This window comes from Suncus etruscus, chromosome 13 (genome assembly GCF_024139225.1).
Source record: "Suncus etruscus isolate mSunEtr1 chromosome 13, mSunEtr1.pri.cur, whole genome shotgun sequence".
Classification (NCBI taxonomy): domain Eukaryota; kingdom Metazoa; phylum Chordata; class Mammalia; order Eulipotyphla; family Soricidae; genus Suncus; species Suncus etruscus.
This window is the reverse complement of record NC_064860.1, coordinates 97,506,405-97,529,527: the sequence shown is the minus strand read 5'-3', so window position 1 is coordinate 97,529,527 and position 23,123 is coordinate 97,506,405. Positions and strand designations below refer to the sequence as shown.

Genomic DNA, 23,123 nt, shown 5'->3' with positions numbered 1-23,123 from the left:
CCCTTCTTTGGCCTCCTGGCTGATCTGGATCCATTCACCAAGGCGGCATTGTCCAGGGGAGAGGGTGATGGCGCTCAGTGGCCTGGGACAGATCTGGCGGTGTGATGGAGCTGCAGACAGAGAGAGCCACACACCCGTGCTCTGTCTTCCAGCCCTGCTGGCGGCCACCACCATCCCCCTGGACTTATTTAAGAAACAGCCTTCGGGACCCCAGAGCTTCACGCTGACCTCCCCGGACGGTGCCACCCTGGGCTCGGTGACTGCAGAGGTAGGTCAGGTCCCACCACCAGGCCATGGGGTAGCACCGCTGGGGAGAGCACCCTCCTCTTCCTCAGCATTTCTAGGGGCCGCTCCCCGTTCCTGCATCTGCTCCAAGTTTAGTGACAAGCTTAGTGACAGGGATGGAGCTGGGGTTCCCTGGGGTCCCCAGTGGGTGTTGGGTGACACTGGATGACAGGAGCAGGAGCAGAGGCCCTGGTTATGTAGAGGTGGGGTGGGGCAGGTGTGGGAGGAGCTTGGGTGGTGGGTGGGGCTCGGAGGGTGGGGCTTCTCTAAGGGCGGGGCCTTGTGGTGGGAGGGGTTTGGAGTAGAATGGACCTTGACTGGATTGGGATGAGTTGGCAGGTGGGGCTTAGAGAAGGATGGGATTGAATTGGATTGGACTGTGATGGTGGGCGGGGCCTTACTAGGCCAAGGCAGTGTTGTGGGCGTGGCTTTTGAGTGGGCGTGGCCTGGTTGGCAGGACAGGGGTGTGGACAGGGCAGGGAGCAGTGGGCAGGGTTTGGCTAGGCAGAGTGATGGGATTGGGCAGGGTCTGGTAAGGCCCTGGCCAGGCTTGTCCCGGGGTTCCCAGCTCCTCATAGATTCCTCCTTCTCTGCAGTTTTCCTATGTAGAACCCGGTGAGGCCAAGTCCTGGGCCTCCCCTCTGCCCGTGCCCATGCCCATGCCCGCGGCCACGGTGGAGAAGGACCGTACGGTGATGCCCTGCGGCACGGTGGTCACCACGGTCACCGCAGTGAAGACCAAGCCCCGCTTCGACGCAGGCAGCGCGACCCCGCAGAGCTCCGGTGAGCTGGGATGCCAGCCAGGCTCCCACCCCTGAAGTGCAAAGTCCCCCCACTGGCCCCTGAGGACCAGACCCCCAGAGGCTGGGTGGGGGGGGGGTGTCTCAGCACCGTAGCTGAGGGTTTGGTTCAGCTCAGGGGTGTCCAAGGGATCAGGGGTCTCCGAGGCCAGAGCCCCCCGGGGCCGGACTGCATAGTGATTAGAGGGAGCATCATTCATTTCCGGACACCCCAACACAATCGGAGTCAGAGTGCTGAGTTGTTAGAGTTTAAAGAAATCACCTGAGACCGCTTCTCTGAAAGCCTGTTTCTGACTTTGTAGGAGCATCTCTGCTTGTATGACTGCATCTTTTTGTTTGTTTGTTTGTTTGGGGGTTTTTGGATTTTGGTTTAGGGGTTACTCCTGACTTTGCACTCAGAAATCACTCCTGGCAGGCTTGGGGGACCCTATGGGATGCCTGGAACCAAACCTGGGTCCATCTGGTTGGCTGCATGCAAAGTAAGCACCCTACCACTGTGCCATCACTCCAGCCCCAGGACTGCATCTTCTGCCCATAATAACTCCCTTGGCCCCTTTCTCAGAGCCAAAGCAGAATTGGGTTTTTTTCTGTTTGTTTGTTTTGGGGCCACACCTGGTGACACTCAAGGGTGATTCCTAGCTATGCGCTCAGAAATCGCTCCTGGCTCAGGGGACTATATGGGACACTGGGAGACCGAACCACGGTCAGTCCTAGCGTAGTGCGTGCAAGGCAAACGCCCTACCGCTGTGCCACTGCTCCAGCCCTCCATAGCAAAATTATAACTTGGGCTTCCATGAACAATTTCTGAGGGCTACAAAGATAGAACACCAAGTCGAGCTCTTGCCTCACACATACATGGCTGACCTGGTTTCAATCCCTGGTACAGAATCCCCCTAGTCCCTGAGCACTGCTGGATGTGGCCAGAGCCTTCCTACCTCAAAGTAATCAAGAAGAGGTTTCTGGACAATTCTGTACAAACCTGGGGTCTCAGCAGCGTTGGGATGCTTTGGTGGGCGTGGCTTTGGAGTGGGCGTGGCTTGGTTGGCAGGACAGGGGGTGTGGACAGGGTAGGGAGCAGTGGGCAGGGTTCCCCTCCAGCAGGTTCCCCTTCAGCAGAGGGAAAGCAAAGAACAAGAGTGTTAAAAATATCTTAAGTGGGGGCTGGAGAGATAGCACAGCAGTAGGGCGTATGCCTTGCATGCGGAGGACCCGGGATGGACCCAGTTTGATTCCTGGCGTCCCATGTGGTCCCCCAGCCTGCCAGGGGCTGTAACTGGCTGTGATCAATTAGCTGTAAACACCACTGCACTCAGACAATCAGGAGCGATTTCTGAGCACAGAGCCTGTCGTAACCCCTGAGCATCACTGGATGTGGCCCCAAAATCAATCAATTAATGATCCTTTTCAGGGATGTCAAGTAGGGGAGGGGACACAAGACTGGGGGTGTCAGCGGCAGGAGGGCCGGAATCACCAGGCTTTCCTTCCCTAGCCTCTCCCCTGAGGACGCCCATCAAGGTCAAGGTGTTGGAGAAGGACATCTCAGTCCAGGCCCTGAGCTGCCACCACGCGCCCGTCAGCAAGACGCTGTCCTCGTCAGACACGGGTACGAGCCCCACTGCTGGCCTCAGAGGCTCAACCCTGCATCCCACCCGGGTGGGGGTTTTCGGGTCTAATTGGTCTTGTGGCACCAGGAGGGGCTGGGCTTGCTCCAGATGGTGGGAGTGCCCTGGGAGGACCAGCTGCCCTTTGCCAGGGTTTTTTGGGGTCCCCCGGGCCAGGAGGGCGCTGACCACCACCCCTCCACAGAGCTGCTGGTGCTGGGCAGCTCCGACCCTGTGGCCGAGGTGGCCATCCGCCAGCTCAGCGAGTCATCCCGGCTGAAGCTCAGGTCCCCGCGCAAGAAGAGCACCCTCATTATCTCAGGCGTCTCCAAGGTACGGCCAGGATACATTTGGGGGGTCCCTGGGGTGGGACTCAGGTCCGTGAGCACATTGTGGGCTGAGAGGCAGGTTCCCTGGGCATCCACAACTCACACTAACATGCTCCCATTCAGGGGCCGGAGAAATTTAGAGTGGTAGGGCATTTGCCTTGCACACGGCTGACCTGGGTTAGACCCAGGTTTGATCCCCGGCATCCCATATGGTCCCCTGAGCCAGGAGTGATTTCTAGCGCAGAGCCAGGAGTAACCCCAGAGTGCCACGGGTGGGACCCCAAAACAAAACAAAACAGAACAAACAAACAAACAAAAACATGCTCACATCCACGCCCACACACTTACTCACATACACTTTGTTTTGTTTTGTTTTTGTTTTTGGGTCACACCCAGCAGTGCTCAGGGGTTACTTCTGGCTCTACACTCAGAAATCGCTCCTGGCAGGCTCGGGGGACCCGATGGGATGCTGGGATTTGAACCACCAGCCTTCTGCATGCAAGGCAAATGCCCTACCTCCATGCTATCTCTCAGGCCCCTCACATACGTTCTTACTTTCTCACACATACACTCCCAGCCATCTTACATGTGCTGCCATTTCCCTCCTGTGGCCCATGTGTATTTCACCCCCCCCCCCCAGCTCACTGAGCCCCTCCACTCCCGTGGGTCACTCAGTCCCTGCACAGAGCACAGGACAGAATCAGGTGGGTAAAGAGGGCATGGAAACCTCACTGTCCTTGGGACAGACATGTCAGGTTCAAGAGGTTCTGGCCCAAGAACCCAGTCTGCCTCCATATCTGGGGGGTGGTCTCCCATCTCCTGACCCCAGCATCCTGACAATCTTCACACCCAAGGGATCTCTCCCATCTCCCCGCTTCCTACCCATGCCCCTCTGACCAGACAGGCGGGCTTTCTGTTTGTTTGTTTGGTTGGTTTGTTGTTGTTGTTGTTTTGGGCCACACCCGGTGATGCTCAGGAGTTACTCCTGGCTCTGTGCTCAGAAATCACTCCAGGCTTGGGAGACCATATGAGACACTGGGGGATCGAACCTCGGGGTGTCCTAGGTTAGCTCGTGCAAGGCAACGCCGTACTGCTAGTGACACCACTCCAGCCCCTGACAGTCGGGTTGGAGGGCGGAAGTGTGACTCTCCAGAAGGGGGCTCTGCTTGATCTGTGTTGCCCCCACCTCACACAGCCGCCATGTCTTCCCCCAGGAGGATGGGGGGGGGTGACACTCTCCCTGAGGCCTCATCAACCCTCTTCTCCCCGCTCCCGTCCCCAGACGTCTCTCTCCCAGGATAGCGAGGCCGCCCTCATGCTGGACTACGCAGCGTCCATGGACCGTGCCCGCCACGACCCCTCGCCCTCGCCCCCGGGGGACGTCACAGTCCAGGACCCGCTTGAGGGGGTCGCGGCAGCCCCAGCCCCACCATCACCCGAGGTCTCCGAGAACCCCGACATCAAGCCTGACTCCTGGCACCCCGAGAAGGAGACGTTGGCAGCAGCCTGGGATGGCCCAGATTCCCTGGAGCCTGAGGGGGACGCGCTGTCAGAAAATTCCCTGAGCGTCTCAGAGCCAGAGGCCCCCAAAAAGCATAAAGGTACCAGCTCCTGTATCCGCCCCTTTTCCCACCTGCCTGGGTTCTCTGTTGTGAGGGTGCCAGTCTGTGTAAGCCTCTCCCCAGTCCTCGTAGAACCTTCCAGAGCACACGGGCTGGAATGGTAGCACAGTGGTAGGGCGTTTTGCCTTGCACTTGCTGACCCAGGACAGAAGCAGGTTCGATCCCCAGTATCCCATATGGTCCCCCAAGCCTGGAGCAACTTCTGAGCACATAGCCAGGAGTAACCCCTGAGCATTACCGGGTGTGGCCCAAAAACAGAAAAAAAAAAGAACCTTCTAGATTAGAACACAGTGGGTAGAGGCGCCGGGTCTCTCCCACCCTCCTCCTGTGCCACCCAATCAGCCCTTGTCTCTAGCACCCTGTGTGACTGTGAAAGTCCCTACTGGTGTGTGCTGTGGGGAGTGGGGCAGGGCTGGGGGCCTGAGTTTCATCCCCAATTTGACACCACCAGGTTCTTGAGCACCTCTGGGTGTTGTCTTGGTGCCCCCGAGCACTGGATGGTCCAGCCTTGTGGCTGAGCACCACGGAGGGTCCTCTGATCACTGCTTCAGTGACAAAAACAACTTAGGGGTTTACTTGAGACTGGTGCAGGGATGCGGCCTCTGCGTCTCAGGGTGTGGTGCTGCACCCCAGAATCTGTAGAGCCCCCCAGCCCCCAATACTCCATAGAAGGGGACGCCGTGTCCCCCCGTCCCTGTTGAAAGCTCCTGGTTGGATTCTTGGGGTTCTGCACCCCAAACATGCAGACAATGGGGGCCATGGCTGGGGTTTCTCAGCTGCCTCCACTCAGCTCCTTAGCTTTGTGGCCAAGATTGAAGGTCTGAATGGAGACATCAGTGGGTGTCGCAGCCCAGAGTCACAGGCACTGCTGGACTGGGGCCTGTGGGGAACAGGATGTCCCACGGCATGGCAGATGGGTCTCCCGTGGCCAGCCTCGAGCACCCCTTGTAGTGCCTGCAACCCAATTCTCTCGTCTCTCATCTCCCCCACCTTGTTCTCAGTCTCCTCCTTGTGCAGGGGCAGATGCGCCAGGTCCTAGCTGTGAGTCTGGGAAGACAGAAAGGCGGAGGCTATGTGGGGGATGATAGGTGTCCCCTGCACCCAGTGCTGCTGGGGGTGCTTCTCCCAGCTGTGTGGGTGCTGGACCCCAGCTCATGCTGAAAAAGTTCAGCCCTGGCTAGGGGAGGTTCCCTGCTTGCTGCATTCACTTGGGGGGCACAGCCCAAAATTTCCTCCCAGGGCTACACCCTACAGGGTTCCCCCAGCTCCTGCCACCTGCACCCCACAGCAGCAGGATTCCCCAAGGCCATTCCCATGTCCTTGCTGTGCTTGGCCTCACTGGGGCAACCTGGTGCCCTCTGCCCGCCCCCCACCCCAGCTGACTCAGTAGTAGGTACATCTGGGATGGGGGTTGTTAGCCAAGGTTTAGGTCTTGCCTTAGAAGCCAATGACTGGGCAGGAAAGATGGTACAGTGGTTAGAGTAGGTAGGGTATATACTTTGTATGCTGCTAATACAGGTTTGATCCCTGGCATCCCATAGATCCCGGAGCCAAAAACAAAACAAACAAAAAAGCCAAAGACTCAAGGGGTCAGAGAGATAGCCCAGGGATTAAGGCACTTGTGTTTTTTGTTTTGTTTTTATTTTGTGGCCACATCCAGTGATGTTCAGGGGTTACTCCTGGCTCTACGCTCTGGGACTGAAACTCCCTCCCCACTGTGCTTTTGCTCTGACCCAAGGCTCTTGTCTTTGTACACAGCTGATCTGGGCTTGACCCCTGGGGCCCCATAGGAGTCTGCTGGGAGTGATTCCTGGGTGCAGAGCCAGGAGTCAGCTGAGCACCACCAGGCAGGGAACCCCAAAACAAAGTTAAAGGGGCTGGAGAGATAGCACAGTGGTAGGGCCTTTGCCCTGCATGCGGCAGACCGGGACAGACCTGGGATCTGTTCCCAACATCCCATGCGGTTCCCCTTGCCTGTCAGGAGTGATTTCTGAGTGCCGCTGGGTGTAGCCCAAACACCAAAACCAAAACAAAACAAAAGCTAAAGGTGAGAGCAGGCCCGTAAGAGGGGGTGCCAGGCTCAGGGACCTGCAGGCATCAGGGTGTTTCTGTGGCAGACTCTGGTGCTCTCTGGTCCCAGCTGGTTTTGGCCCAGAAGGGCTGATGCTGCCCTAGCATTGCGGTCCCTGAACCCCCAAACTGGGGCACCTCTCCAAGAAAATGTCCCACTACTTCTCCTGCATGGATGAACTGAGGGTGTCCGGGTGAACTGCAAAGAGAACAAGCTTGCCAGTGTTGTACCATCAGTGTGTGTGGGTCACATCTGGGCCATGGACGTGTGACGGTGTCTCTGTATCTGCACATGGGTGCTGTGTATTGTGACATGCGTTGTGTGTTATCCTGTGTTCACATCCTTGTGAACATGGACCTACCTCTGTGTATGTCTCTGCACTTGTCAGATGAGTGCACATTTGTTGTGCATGACAGCATGTGTGATGCGGATTTTGTGTGTAGATAAGTGTGTGTATTGTGCGTGGTGCACGTGTGCTGCCACGTGTGTTGCATGTTGTGTCCATGTGAGCGATGGCTGATTCTGCGCACACACTCAACGGCCTCTTTCTTACCTGTTTTCGCCGCTTTGTCTCTGTCTCTGTCTCTCTCCCTCTCTTTCTTTGCCTTAAGAGGATTGCGGTGCCTACCGGAATTAATTTCTTACACAGTAAGTCATTTTGTTTCTATCCCTTATGACCCTTGTATGGCTTCCCTCCATCCAGAAGATGCGTCACACCAAGCAGGGATCCAAGTCCCCTTGTCCTGCCTCCTGCTGCGTCACTTCCCTGTGTCCCCGGGTGGCTCCCTCTGTCCCTGATGGACTGAGCTGCCGTCTGAGGGGGCTGCCTGCATCCCTTCTTTCCTGCTTCTCCCTCAGGGGCTCTGGCCCCTGCAGGCTCAGCCATGCAGGAATGATTTACCAGATTGGAGGTGTCCGTCTTCTCTTCCCTCTGTGTCTTCCTGTTCCTCTACCCTTCTTCCTCCTCCTACTGCCAGTTCTCTCTCCACCCTGTGCTCCCGCTCAGTAGTCTGTCTTGGTAGCTTTAGCTGTCTCCCATAGACGTGCTGGAGTCTCCGTGGCTGTGGGTGTCCCCTGCACAGTGCTTCCTTTTCCGGGCAGGTGTCCAAGCCTGGGCACAACAGAGCAGAGAGATGAAGCCACTAGCCCAAAGGGTCCCCACACATGGGGTATGGCTCTGAGCCAAGCGAAGGCTCATGAGCTGCTTGGTAGCTGTGAAGGCAGTCGGGTGAGGGTGACAGGACGCCCTCCTTCCTCTATACTTGGGGCTCCAGGGAAATGACACACACCCCAGCTGGACCACAGTATGAGCACTGGGGGAGCAGGCCGAGAGCATGCATGAACCCGTTTCCCATGTCCCTAGCATGTGATATGAGCAGGTGGGGGTGATCCCAGTGTGGTAGGAGAAAAGGGCTTTCATTCTTGCACCCCAAGATTAGATCTGCCCTCTGGTGGCCTGGGCTTCCTGTCTGCACACAGGGGTGAGTGATACTTTGTCGATATCCCAGTAGAAATGAAAGAATGTTCCTGTGAGGTGGGGAGGGGACCACAGTGACACCCGCACACTGCAGACTCTGTCTTGAGTTCCGGGCCAGCTCCATTCTGAGAGGACAGGACACAAGCTGATGGTCGCAGGCTGTGCTGACAGTCTGGGCAAACCAGACACCCTGGCATTTGCAGGTGGACTAGGAGGTCCAGATCACTGATCTGAGCTCAGGAGTCAGCCCTGAGCACAGACCCAGGAGTCAGTCCTAAGGACAGAGCCAAGAGTTAGTCCCGAGCACAGAGCCAGGAGTCAGCCCTGAACTCCCATGGGTATGTCCACGACAGAACATGGATCCTGGGTGGCCCAGGCCTGCCCTGTCCTATCTCCTTCTGGGGTGCAGACCCTCAGGGCAGTCCAGTCCCTGCCTTACCCCAAGCCCCAGGAGGATGGAAAGGCTCAGCCCCATCTGTCCACCTGTGGAGCTCAGTCTGTGGGGGACAGAGTTCAGGGGGCTTCGAGGCCAGGAAGCTCGAGCATCTCCACCTGCAGCTCAGGGGAGACGCAGCCTGGGTATTGGGGCCCTGACTTCACCCCCACCCGCACCACCATTGTACTTCCCGGGTGGCTCAACAGAACTCGTGACCCCGCCCAGGGGGGCTGGAAATGCTGACCAGGAGGGAGCAGGGCCGGGTCCTCTGAGTGGCTTCATGGGGGTCCCAGGCATGCATACAGAGCCCCTCCCATCCCTTATCTCTGGTCCTAGCACATGACCATCCTGCGTGTGTGTCTGAGTCCAATTCTGAGCCTGTCAATTGGGGCTGCCCCTCTGTGTCCACCAAGGACCCCCATCTCTACTGTAGATAATTCCTCGCACACCAATCCTAAGGGGAAAGGTGAAGTGGGTCTAAAACAAGGCCACCAGGAGCCAGAGTGATGGTGCAGCGGTAGGGCATTTGCCCTGCACATGGCAGACCTAGGATGGACCTCAGTTCGATCCCCCAGCGTACCATATGGTCCCCCAAGCCTGCCAGGAGCGATTTCTAAGCTCAGAGCCAGCAGTGAGCCCTGAGCATCACCGGGTCTGGCCCCAAAACAAAAACAAACAAAAACAGGACCACCACAGGAAATAGCTCAAACATGGTTGGAGAGAGTTGAAAACAGGGCAGGGACCCTCCCACCAGTTGGAGAGAGAGAGGGTGGGGGACGACAGTATTTTTTTGTTTTTGTTTTTGTTTTTGTTTTTGGGCCACACCCGGCGATGCTCAGGGGTTACTCCTGGCTGTCTGCTCAGAAATCGCTCCTGGCAGGCATGGGGGACCATATGGGACACCGGGATTTGAACCAACCACCTTTGGTCCTGGATTGGCTGCTTGCAAGGCAAACGTCACTGTGCTATCTCTCCAGGCCCTGGGACGACAGTATTTATTGGGAAGGCAGGATTGCCCCGGTGGGTGGAGAACAGGTTTGGGGAGAGAGCCTATCCAAAGGGTCTTCCTGTCCAGATGGGTTTTTGATATGTAAAGGGGGAGCCATGGCTGTGAAGGGTGAAGCCTAATATGCCATATTGGTTAAGGGAAAAACTATTCCAACACTCTATATAGTGGTCTTCAAACTATGGCCCATGGACCACATACTGTATTTGTTTCTTCATTTGAAAATAAGACAGAGGATATATGCAGGGTGCATAGGAATTTGTTCATAGTTTTTGTTTTACTATAGTCTGGCCCTCCAACGGTCTGAGGGACAATGAACTGGCCCTCTGTTCAAAAAGTTTGAGGACCACTGCTTTAGACAGTCACATTAGGTGCCACTGGGGGTCAGACTCCAGAATGCTGTCCACACTTGGGCCTGACGCTGGCTTCTTAGGGGGACTGACAGGCTTCCCTCCCTCGTCCTAGGGACACTCAGACCCTCAGCTCCTCCTGTGTCGTCTTCTGAGGGGGCACCTAAAACAGACTCTTGGGGGTTCTGACACACTTCAGCCCACCATCCATGGGATTGGGGCATTGCTACGGCCCCCCACCACTGCCAGCTCTGAGCACAGCATGGTGGGAAGCCAGCAGGGAAAGCTGTCCTGCACCCAAAGAGATTTCAGAGGGCTGGGGCTGGAGCGAGAGCACAGCAGGGAGGACTTTTGCTTTGCACGTAGCCAACCCAGGTTCAGTCCCAGCATCCCAGAGGGTTTCCTGAGCCTGCTAGGAGTGATTCCTGAGCACAGAGGCAGGAGTAACCCCTGAGCACTGCTGGGTATAGCTCAAAACCAAAATAATAAATAAAAAGGATTTCAGAGGGTCAGAAAGGGGTGTTTGGGGCCAGAGTGATAGCACAGTGGTAAGGCATCTGCCTTGCATGTGGCCAACCAGAGACAGGCCTGGGTTTGATCCCCGGCATCCCTTAGGGTCCCCCTGAGCCTGCCAGGAGCAACTTCTGAGTGCAAAACCAGGAGGAACCCCTGAGAGCTGCTGGGTGTGCTCCCCATAAAATAAAAGATTTCAGAGGGTTGGAAAGGGGTGTGGGTGGCATGCAAGGGTGAGAGCAGGGACGCCTCTCCTCAGCTCCAAGCGCTGCTGGGTGTGACCCCAAAACCCAACCAAAGGCTAGTAGGCCTCTCATTCCCTGCCCCTCACTTGGTCCTCCATCACCCTTGACCGCTCCTCTCGCCCCCCAGGAGGGATCCTCAGGAAAAGCGCCAAGCTCTTCTTCCGTCGGCGCCACGCGCACCGGGAGCCGGGCCTGAGCCAGTCCCACAACGACCTGGCGGCCCTGAAGACCCCCGAGGGCACCCGCAGAAAAGGGGCCACCCTGGGCCGCATCCTCAACCGGAAGCTGCTCTCCAGGCATAAAAACAAGAGCGTCGCGAATGGCACCTCAGCGGACCCCTGCGCCTAGCCCGGGCCTTGTGGTCTGGACTCAAGAACCTTCTCAAAAGGACAGGTTGGGGGACTCCATGCTGACGAGTTCATGTGTGAACCCTCCTCTGCACCCCCACTGTGAGCCCGTGGGTCCCCCGCATTCTCTCCTGGGACAGAGATGGGGACACTTGGTGGGGTTGGGGCAAAAGACAGGAGAATGCACAGACCCCTCGCTGTGACCTGAACCTGCAAACACTACAGCGGTCTCTGCTCTGCACTTTTCAGGGGTCCCTTCCCTGAGGATCGTAGACCCTTGGGGGAACCCCAAAGGACAGACCCCAAGGGAGTTTCCCTCCAGGCATGCAGCCCTGAAATTGCCCTTTGGGGCCTGAAAGTCCAGGTCGGGGAACTTGGTCTGAGGGTTCTGGAAGTTTCTAGTGAAACTCAGAGCTTGTCACCTCTGAGGTGGGGGAGGGGGCTTCGATGTCCAGGGGAGAAAGTGAAGAGGTTCCCCCACATACCTCACATGGGTCCAGAAACCGAGGGGTTTGGACCAAGTTGTCACTATTGAAGGGTCCTGGTGGTCACTGAAGGGCAATGGGGGCCTGTGTGGATATTGGACTTTGGTGTCAAATGTGAAACCTGGTGACCCCCTGACCCACCCTCCACACACACACAGCACCTCACTCTCGATGAACCCTTGTTTCTGGGGGTCCCAGAGCCCCGATGAGCAATAGCTTTTTTGTTTGTTTGTTTTGGGGCTACACTGGTGGCACTCAGGGGTTCCCTCTGGCTCTGTGCTCAGAAGTCGCTTCTGGTAGGCTCAGGGGAACATATGGGATGCCAGAGATCGAACCCGGGTCTGTCCCGGGTTGGCCACGTGCAAGGTAAGCATCTTAACACTGTGCTATCACTATCACTCAGCCCCAGCAATAGCAATTTCTAACACTCATCTCCACTTTAAGGGCCGTGGTAGAACATGTCCCTGGCACCTCCGGGTTCAATACCCCGCATCCCGACTTGCCCAGCCACCAAATCATACTTAACACAGTGGTTAGGGCATTTGCCTTGCACGCAGCTGACCCAGGTTCGATCCATGGCATCCCATACGGTCTCCTGGGCCTGCCTGGAGCAATTCCTGAGCACAGAGCTGTGTTCTGGCTGGTGAGGCGGTGAGGCATTCGTAAGAGATGGGCTGTGGGGTGCATAAGGGGTCCCCCATGCATCTGTGAATAACAGGACCCTGCCCAACTCACCACCACCCTGCCTTGCTGAGCCCAGCGGGGCTGCTGCAGAACCTCACTGGTTCCCATGGCCCTCATCCCATGGCCCCACTGTCCTCTCTGACAGAGCAGTGTCACTGAGGGTCACCCCAGGCTCCATCACCTCCCGTCCACCATAAGCCCTTCCTTCCTCGGGTGTTGGGAATTAGATTCCTCACAAACAGAATCATATGTGTCCTGGGGTGGCCCGGGACTTCCGGCGCGCGCATGTGTGTGTGTGTGTGTGTGTGTGTGTGTGTGTGTGTGTGATATAATTCTCAGTATGTGCGTGTGCTTGTAAGATGGTGCACATGTACCATCATGTAGCAATAACCATGTAGGATCTCGAGATGATGGTGAAAACCTGCGTGAGCACTTTAGATTGAGTCTCAAGTGGAAGTTCCCAACCAATCCTGGGTCCCTCCTTGACCTGAACACCTTCCCCTTCTCGCCCGGGATGCCCGCAGTGCTGGCAGCCGGTTGGCGACCCTTCTAACCCCAGAGAGTTAGGGGTTTGCTGGACCCTCAGAAAGGGGGGGTCATTTTCCAGCTGCTCCTGCTGTGGCTGCATCCTGGGCGGTGGTGATCTCACAGCCCTCTAAACTGGGACCCTCAGAGGCCGCGTCTCCGATCGCTGGAAGCTAGAAAGTTCCTTTGCCAGGCAATGAGGGGTGCCAGCCTCTGTCCACAGCACCCAGCCTGGCCGAGACACCCTTTCCACACCCCGTGGCTCAGGAACAGCGGCTCAGCACCTCTGAGTCCTGCAAACTCAGGTTCCTTCACCCCCGATGCCCCGTTTTTTGCCCCATGTTGGAGGAGGCCTTCCAGCCCCTTCAAAGCCCGGGACCTCGCCTGCATCTGCCAGGGGGCGTCTGTGGCCTCTTCATGGAGCCTGGTGGCATTCTCGCCAGCCGGTGTCAGTGCACGGAGGCTGCGGATAATATGGGCGAAGCAGGCCGACGATGATTGTATTTGTATCCCTGCTAGCCCGTCCATGTGGCCCGATTCCCTCTGGAGGGGCTGCAGATGGGCCGGGCTGGAAGCAATAAAGGTGCCCCTGGAACATGAGAGGCTCTGGGTGGTCTTTGCTGCTGGTTCTCCCTGCGTCAGCGCTGGATCGGGATGAGTTGCTGGTTCCTCTCTGCTGCCTCACGATTTAGGGGATCCGCTGATTTTCGCTCAGTCTTTTCTAGGATGTTCTCTTTCCCCAAGGTTTGTGCAGCTCAGAGGCTGTGGGTGCTGCCAGCCAGACGCTTTTTGTCGTTGTTTGCATGTTTGTTTTTTGGGGGGCCACAACCTATAATGCTCAGGGGTTACTCCTGGCTATGCGCTCAGAAATTGCTCCTGGCTGGAGGACCATCTGGGACTCCGGAGATTGAACCATGGTCCGTCCTAGGTCAGCCGCATGCAAGGCAAACGCCCTACCACTGTGCTATTGCTCCGACCCTATTTTTGTTTTTGGGCCACACCCTGCAGTGATGTTTAAGGGTTCCTCCTGGCTCTGCACTCAGGAATCACTCCTGGCAGTATCAGGGGACCCTATGGGATGCTGAGATCAAACCAAGTTGGTCACATGGAAGGCAAATAGCTTCTCCACTGTGCTATCACTCTGGCCCCTTAGCCAGACTCTTAAATGGTCTGGACCCCCTTGCCAGGTACTCCAGACCCATGTGATCCCCACATCCCTCTGCTTTTTTCTTACTAATGCGATTTTTTATTGCGAATATTCGGTAACGAAATCCCTTATGCAGCCCTACCTCACCCAGACTTTGCCTCCTGTGGCCCCCAGGTAAATTGAGTTTGAGACCCCTGGTCTACACTGTGCCCCGTACACTGATAGCCCTTGCCCCTCTCTCCACATCTCCCTTCTCTCTCCAGCCCCCTAGACTAAGAGGCAGTGCCAGCCTGGGACGGGGATCACTCAGAGTCCAGGTCAGCAGTGCACTGTGGAATATTCTAGAAGGTCAAGTCTAGCCCTGGGCATGGCCTCGGATTCTCAATCCGGACTGGCAATGTAGTTGTAATGGAGACATGGAGCCACTTTGCATAGACACCAGCTCGGTTCGACCACGGAGCCCAGCAGGACCAAGGCGCCATGATGTTGATGCCAGAAATCCCTTCCCAACCAGTCCAGACACCCCTGCTAGGTGCCTTACTGTTCACAGAGACCCCGGGGCCACCTCCCAGGACAGACATAGCTCCCACCCAGATATTTCTTTTACTTTCAGGAGGAACCCCTGAGTCTCGCTGGATGTGGTCCCAAACCCAACATACATACATACATACATACATACATACATACATACATAAATATGGGAGCTGGAGAGATAGCATGGAGATAAAGCATTTGCCTTGCATGCAGAAGGACAGTGGTTCGAATCCAGGCATCCCATATGGTCCCCTGAGCCTGCCAGGAATGATATCTGAGCATAGAGCCAGGAGTAACTCCTGAGTGCTGCCGGGTGTGACCCAAAAACCAAAACAAACAAACAAAACAGACAAAAATAAATAAATAAAATATTCAACCTGCCGTTCTTCACTTAGAAACATTATTTTTACTATTGTTCGCTCTTAACAATCTAGCAAAGTTGTATTTCATCCTAATTTCTCCATAAGGCATTGATTTTTGTGTGTGTGGTTTTATTTACATGATTTTGGTGGTGGTGGTGGGTTTGGGACACACAGGGGGGGGTATATTTGGGGACTGCTCCTGACACTGCTTGGCACTGCACCCATATGGTGCCAAGGGTTGAGAAGGAGGGGCCGGAACAATGGTGCAGGGTGTAAGGCATCTGATTTGTGCGCACTAGCCTAGGACAGACTGCAGTTCGATTCCCAGGCGTCTCATATGGTCCCCCAAGCCAGGGGTGATTTCTGAGCACATAGCCAGGAGTAACCCCTGAGCGTCACCAGGTGTGGCCCAAAAACAAAAACAAAAACAAAAAGAAAGAGTTGAGAAGGAATTGGTCACATTCATACACACCTAAGCCCCATCTTACGGTTACAGAAATCTGACCAGGAAATGGGTGGGAGGGGGCCAGGGACAGTGCAGCAGGAAAGGCACTCACCTTACACCTTTCCAAGTTGGGTGGGCTCAATCCCCAGCATCCCATAGGGTCCTCTGAGTCCCGCTAGGAGTGAGCCTTGAGCACGAGCCAGGAGTAACCCCTGGCTCATCACAAACGCACACACACACACACAAAAAAAAAACCCAAACCAAACAAGATCGACCAGACACCCGGGAACCATGAGGGAAGCAGTTGAGTTTTCACCCTTTTGGAATCAACCTGACTGTCGCCCAAAAAGGCAGAGCCCCAGGCACCATTCACAAAAAAGCTGTCACAGGCTGTGTGTTTCTGGGAGAGCATTTTTGGGGTGCTCACACTGGCGGTGGTCAGGGCTTACTCCTAGCTCTGTGCACAGGAATTACTCCTGGTGGGGATCGGAGGACCCTGTGGAATGCCGGGGATTGAACCTGGGTGGCTTGCTTGCTAGGCAAATGCTCTCTCCTTTATGTGCCATCACTCCAGGACCCGGAGAAGCCCTTGTTGAACTTGCACAACGGTTGCTAACACATAACTGGGACAATCAGTGACTGTTAGGATGTGTCTGAAGTTCGGTGGGGGCGTTTCCTAATTGTTTGGGTGACCCCATTCCAGCTTGCACTTCACAATCCGATCAGCCTCGTTCTGATCTTCGTGACATAGTCCTTCGTGCCTAGTCCCCTTTGCCCAGGTCAAGAATGGGTCACTTAGGGCTGGAGAGATAGCACAGCGGTAGGACGTTTGCTTTGCATGTGGCTGACCCCGTTTGATTCCTGGCATCCCATGAGGTTCTCCAACCTGCTAGGGGTGATTTCTGAGTGCAGAGTCAGGAGTAACCACTGAGCATCGCTGGGTGTGGCCCCCAAAGCAAACAATCGAGTTTAAAAAGGGACCCTGTGAGATGCCAAGGATTGAACCTGAGTCTGCTATGTGCCAGACAAGTGCCCTCCCTGCTGTGCTATGGCTCTGGCCCCATTAGCTTCCTCTTTCTGACTTCAGGTGTGGGGGATTCTGGGAAGTGGGACACACTGGGCAAAGGCCAAAATGACCGAGAGAGGGCGGTGAGGGAATCCCACACAGCAGGTATGTCTGCAGCTGAGGCCAGCTGGGCAGTGCAGTCAGAGGAGGGAGATCATGAAGCTTTTCCTCCCGGAATTCCCACGGAGAAAGCTCACCCAAGAGACTGAGGGAATGCACAGCAGCCCCCGAAAAGGCCAGAGGAGACAGCTGGTGTCTGAACCTGGAAAAAAAACAATCAGTACTGAGGCCAAAACAATAGCACAGGGGAAGGCATTTACCTTGCATGAAGCTGACCTGGGTTCAATTATCTGGCATTCTATATAGATCCCTGAGCACTACCAGGAATAATTTCTTTTTTTGTTTGTTTTTTGGGAGGGGCACATCCGGCGGCGTTCAGGGGTTACTCCTGGCTTTGCACTCAGAAATCACCCCTGGGTTGGGGACCGAACTTGCATCCATCCTGGGTCAGTCACATGCAAGGCAAACACCCTACTGCTGTGCTATCTTTCCCCAAGGAGTAATTTCTGAGCACAGAGCCAGAAGTGACCCCTGAATGCATCGCCCAGTGTGGCCCCAAAAGAAAGAAATTAGAAATAATCTTGTTGGAGGGTCACACCTAGCAGTGCTCAGGAAAGGCTCCTGGTAGGTGCTCTGGGATTATGCATTGTTGGGGGTTGGATCCCAGCCCCCCTGCAGGCCAGGGCATCTTCTTAAACCTTATTACTCCCCGGGTTTCCAACCCGGTAGCTTTTCTTATGCCTGAGTATTTCATTTGCAACCTGGCCCAGCTGCATTTTTCTATGGGTCTGTTTTCAATGTCCTTGGCCTTTATTGCTCTTGTTCTTTTTTTTTTTTTTTTGTCACATCCAACTGTGCTCAGGGCTTTCAGCTTCCTGGCTCAGTAATCGCTCCTGGAAGGGTCTGGGGACCCTATGGGATACTGGGGATCAAACCTGGGTGGGCCACAAACAAGGCAAACCTCCCCCCCCCCAATATTGCTCTGGCCCTGTCTTATGGATTCTGACAGGCCTTCTACAGAGGTTTCGGTCTCTTCGGGAGTCCCAGTGTGACTGTATTACCCGGGTTACACCAGGCAGCCCACCTCCCCTGGGCTGCTTACTCTGGCCAGAGACAAAAGCTCCTGGTGGGAGGTGGGCAGGGTGACAGGGGAAGCTTGGGGTCTTAGGGCTGGGCCCTGCAGTGGACAGGCGGCAAGTCTGCCGGCTGCAGGGTGTTTCCCTGAATTCCTGGGGTGGGGGACCTGGCGGAACCGAGGTGGGGACCTCAGGATGCCCCCCTCTGCACTCACTCCCTGTGGGGTGCTCTGGTTCTTTAGGGCTGGAGGCTGCGTAGCCGGGCTTAGGAAAATAGTCACCAGGATGGGGCCAGGATGATCTGGGGGTTGATCTCCAGCATGCCATGGGGTCCCCCAGCCTGCCACGGGGGGTGGCTTGTGAACTCAGAGCCCAGAAAATGCAAAGCCTGAGCACCAGCAGATTGGGCCCATAAACAAAGCAAACAACAACAACAAAACCAAAACCCGGGGCCAGGGCGATGGCACAGTGGTAGGGAATTTGCCTTGCATGAAGCCAAGCCGGGACGGACCTGGGTTCGATTCCCGAGCCAGCCAGAGGTGGTTTCTGCTGCGCAGAGTCCAGAGGAACCCCTGAGCACCCCAAAACTAAGAAAACCGAGCCCAAACAAACAATCATTAAAGGCCTTCAGATTAGTCCGACTGTCCATTCCCTCTGTACCCCCCGCACCCCCATTAGGCCAGGTGTACAGCGTCGTGCGTGTCAAGTTGGGGTCCCTGCGGGTCCCGGCCCCGCCACGCCCCATGCCGCCCCCCGCTCCCCGCCGCTCCCCGTCCTCCCGCGCCGCCCGCGGACTACAAGTCCCAGCATGCCCCGCGCGGCGCCGCGCGCTTCCGGTGCTGCGCAGTTTCCGGAGCGGATCCCGGCGCAACCCGGAGCCCGGATCCGATCCCGCGCCGCACGCGCCGCGGCCCAGGTAAAGCGCGGGGCCCCGCCGATCCCCGCCCGCCCGCCCGCGCGCGCTCGCCCCGGGACGCCCCGAGCCGCCCGAGCCGCGCCGCGCCGCTCCGCGCCCCCGCGGTGGGCACCGGCTCGCGCCCGCCGCCGCCGCCCGGTCCAGCCGCCGCGCCGCCGGTTCTTTGTTCCAGTCGCGGGCGCGGGCTCCGCGGGCGATCGGACCCAAAACCCGGCTGGATTCCGCCGCGGAGCCGCGCGGGATCGCCCGCCCGCGCCCCAGCCCCAGCCCCAGCCCCAGCCCCGAGCCCCGGGCCCCGCAGGCCCGCAGCCCCCCGGGCCCGTGACGTCACGCCGGCCCCCCACCCCTCGGGCTGCGTCCCGGGAGGGTCCCCCAGGCCCCCAGCTGGGCGCCCCGCTTTCTGCACCGGCTCCCCACCCAGGCCCCGCAGACAGACAGACAGGCAGGCAGGCAGGCAGGCAGGCGGTGGAGCCTGGCCCTTGGGGGTCTCTGGGGAGCCGGGCTGGGGCCTTTCTTCTCCCACATCCTTGGGTTTTCTTTCTTTTTGTTTTTCTCTTTTTGGGGGTCCCACCCTGCAGCACTCAGGGGTTCCTCCTGGCTCTGCACTCAGAAACAGCTCCTGGCAGGCTTGGGGGGCCCTTTGGGACGCCCAGATTCGAACCAACGTCAGTCCTGGGTCGTCCACTTTACCCCCTGGGCCACCTCTCCAGCCCCTTTCCTTCTTCTTTTTCTTAAGTTTCCCTTTGCACAGCTCTTGACATTGCCCCGCTTTCTGTCCGCCTGTCCTGTCCGGTGCAAAGGGCCCAGAGGTCTGGTCTACACGTGCTCCTTGCAGCCTGGGGGACCCTCGGTGGCTTCTTCCAGGAGCCCCGGCCCCCCCTTGAAACACACACACTTACACACACATGTTGACTTTCAGTCCCCCCTGGGACACCAGGCCACCCCGTAGACCGTGGGGGAGACCTGGATGGTTCCCCCCAGCCAGGGGAGGCCGCAGTCGGGGTGAACCGGCCTTGGGTTTCCTGCAGGAGCCTGGCCTGGTAGGCCTCGGCAGTCTGCCAGGGCTCCAGCAGGTGGAGTCTCCAATGGTGCGCCCTTCACCCCTGCATGGAGTCTGGGGATCAAACCTGGACACTGTCTGGCCCCCCCTCAGCTCCCTGTACTGGCCCGGGTTGGACAGAACACAGTTCTGTGCGCCACAAGGCCCCCTTGGCCCCCCCATGCCATGTCACAACGCTCTGGAACCTGTCACACAAGGGACCCGGGGAAAACAGGCTGATAGACACACCCCAGAGTCCCATGCCTACCCTGGACATTGTTGAGTTTGGGTCTGTTTGTTTGCTTTTATTTTTATTTATTTATTTTTGGTTTTGGGCTCACACCCAGCAGCGCTTGGGCCACTCCCTGGCAGGCTCGGGGGACCATATGGGATGCCAGGATTCCAACCACTGTCCTCTGCATGCAAGGCTAATGCCTTACCTCCATGCTATCTCTCCTGCCCCTGTTTGTTTTTAAACTTTATTGATTGATTGATTGATTGGTTGGTTGGTTTTTGGGCCACACCCAGCAGTGCTCAGGGGGTCACTCCTGGCTCTGCACTCAGAAATTGCCCCTGGTAGGCATGGGGGACCATATGGGATGCAGGGAATCGAACTGGGTCCCTCCTGGATTGGCCACATGCAAGGCAAATGCCCTGCCGCTGTGCTATGTCTCCAGCCCCAAATATTAGAATATTCTTTATTTTGTTTGCCTTTCTTTGTTTGTTTTTTGGCCACACCCAGTGGTACTTAGAGGCTATTTCTGGCTTAGGGGACCATATGGGATGCTGGGGATTGAACCCGTGTCCTTTGTGGGTCGGCTGTGTGCCAGGCAAATGCCCTACTATTATGTTACCACTCTGGCCCCTTGGGTCTGTTTTGCTACTGTTTTGCCCACATCAGTGTGTGTGTGTGTGTGTGTGTGTGTGTGTTTTGTTATTATTTTCCCCACATGTGTGTGTGGGGGGGGCACACTCTGGTTACTCCTGGCAGGCTGGGGCAGAGTGGTTATGGGATGCTGGGGATCGAAGTCGTGTGTCTGCATGCAAGACAACCCCACTATGCTTTTGCTCCGGCCCCCACATCACTATCTTTTCTCATAAAGACGAAGGCAGCCGTGCATTCCTACTCCCAGCACGCTCTATGGCGCTCTGCTCTGACCACTCTCCTTTTTTTTTTTCTTTTTGTTGGTCTCTCTCCTGTCTTCATCCTGTGCTTGGGGGTCTCCCACATGGGCAGAAGAGGAACCCCCAGAGAGCAGACCCCAAGTGGGAACACCCCTTTGCAAAGTGCAGAACCGTCTCAGGTAGTGGTGAGAGGTCAGAGCCTCTGCTTGGTCTGACCCTTGCATGAGTGAATTGACAGACAGATGGACAGGACAGACCTGCTGATCCGGCATTCTCTATCCCAAGAAAGAGCTTGATGCCCCCTGGGTCCCCTCATCTCCGTGCCAGATCGGTGACACCATCCAGCTCACCCCCCAGAGGTCTACGTAAAGGGCCTGTGGGGCCTCCTCTTGGGGGTTGGTTGCTGGGGAGATTTTGGGGCGAGGGCACAGGGCACTGTGGTGAGCTGGAGTGATTGTCACTGTGGATGGACAGGGATGGGGACCCGGCTCACTGTATCCCCATCACACAGACCTAGCAGGACACTCGGCCAATGGGGGGATGGCGGGACCATGAGGAGCCCCATCACTGCTGCAGGAAGGGGAGAATGTGTGTGTGTGTGTGTGTGTGTGTGTGATGTGTGTGTGTGTGTGTGTGTGAATATAAAAGTGAATGAGAGGGGCTGGAGCTGTGGTGCAAGTGGTAAGGTGTCTACCTTGTGTGCACTAGCCTAGGACGGACTATGGTTCGATCCCCCCTGGTGTACCATATGATTCCCCAAGCCAGGAGCGATTTCTGAGCACATAGCCAGCGTCACTGGGTGTGGCTGAATAAAAAACAAACAAACAAAAGAATTGAATGAGAGAGATAGTACAGTGGTAGGACATCTTCTTTGCAAGCTGCCGACCCAAGGCAGATAGTGGTTCCATTCGCATCACTCCATATGGTCCATGAGCCTGCCAGGGGTGATTTCTGAGCTCAGAGCCAGTAGTAACCCCTGAGCGCTGCTGGGTGTGAACCCCCCCCCCCCAAATAAAGTCTGAGAATGAGACTATATGGGCGTGAGAATGTTTGTGTGTGTGTGAGACCGACCATAAGGTACACAAGACACCAACAACCTCTTGCAAATGCCTTTTTCTCCTTTGCTTATTATTGTTGTTGTTGTTGTTAGCCACATCCTGTTAGGTGACCATCTCCTTTTATCCTCAACAAAGGCCTTTTTCAACTTCCTCTTTCCTTTTTCACCTGTCTTTGATGTGTAAAAGTCCACCTAGCCTAGATTACTTTTTTTTGTTTTGTTTTGTTTTTTGTTTTTGTTTTTGGGTCACACTCAGGGGTTACTCCTGGCTCTGTTCTCAGAAATGGCTCCTGGCAGGCATAGGGGACTAATTGGGATGCCAGGAATTGAATTGGGGTCCATCCTGCGTTGGCCGTGTACAAGGCAAACGACCTACTGCTGTGCTATCTCTCCAGCCCCTGGCTTGGTTTCTTTTTCTTTTTTTTAATTTTATTCTTTTTTTTTTTTTTCTTTCTGTTTTTGGGCCACACCACCCGGCAGTGCTCAGGGGTTACTCTGGCTGTCTGCTCAGAAATAGCTCCTGGCAGGCACGGGGGACCATATGGGACACCCAGGATTCGAACCAACCACCTTTGGTCCTGGATCGGCTGCTTGCAAGGCAAACACCGCTGTGCTATCTCTCCGGGCCCCTTAATTTTATTCTTTTTTTTTTTTTTTTTTTTTTTTATTTTTGGGCCACACCCGGTAACACTCAGGGGTTACTCCTGGCTATGTGCTCAGAAGTTGCTCCTGGCTTGGGGGACCATATGGGACACCGGGGGGTCGAACCGCGGTCCGTCCAAGGCTAGCGCAGGCAAGGCAGGCACCTTACCTTTAGCGCCACCGCCCGGCCCCTTAATTTTATTCTTAAGCTTGGTTTCTTAATTCACACATTGATCCTGCTTCAGATTGTTCACCCCAGGTTGGAAATATGGCATGTGCTCAGGGCTGACTCCCTGCTTTGTGCTCGCTCAGGGATCACCCCTGGGGTGCTCAGGGCACCATCTGTGGGACTGGAGATGGGAATCTCCCAGACCCACTTTCCCTTGGCCCCTCCCTGTGTTATCTTTAGAGCTGACAGTTGTCGCTGTCCCTTGCCTGGTTTGGGAGCTAGCCATGTTTTCTGCAGGCCAGCCTGACTGGCTCGAGTGGCGGCAGAGAATGAACCAGAGCCATGTTCCAGCACCCCCTGCTGCAGGCCAGGGCTAGAGCCATAACATAGCTGAGAAGGCGCTTGCCTTGCTCGTAGCTGGCCTGGGGAAGATCCAGGTTCGATCCCCAGCATCCCATATGGTCCCTTGAGCCAGCCAGGAGTGATTTCTGAGTGCAGAGCCAGGAGGAACTCCCGAGCGACGCCAGGTGGGACCCAAAAACCAAACCAAACAGAAAGAAGTGGGGGTGGCGTGGGGTGTAGCCTTGCCTGCTACCCCTGGCCCGTGCGTAGTCCTGAGATGTATCCCAGCTGGCAGAGTGAAGTAATGACAGTCCCTTTACTGCCTCCCTCCCCAGGACAGGCCACATCCTGCAGAGAGCTGGAAGCA

The 23,123-nt window shown here is 56.3% G+C and overlaps 1 protein-coding gene across 1 annotated transcript in view; it reads left to right on the top strand.

Moving 5' to 3' along the window:
* C2CD2 (C2 calcium dependent domain containing 2) overlaps positions 1–11,323 on the top strand; it is a 36,263-nt gene extending 24,940 nt beyond the window's left edge. The window contains exons 9-14 of the mRNA XM_049785456.1: positions 153–268; positions 882–1,068; positions 2,575–2,688; positions 2,892–3,019; positions 4,298–4,616; positions 10,863–11,323. Coding sequence (XP_049641413.1) covers positions 153–268; positions 882–1,068; positions 2,575–2,688; positions 2,892–3,019; positions 4,298–4,616; positions 10,863–11,083 — 1,085 coding nt within the window. The 3' untranslated portion in view covers positions 11,084–11,323. The remainder of the gene's footprint in view (positions 1–152; positions 269–881; positions 1,069–2,574; positions 2,689–2,891; positions 3,020–4,297; positions 4,617–10,862) is intronic.
* Positions 11,324–23,123: the final 11,800 nt, after the last annotated feature.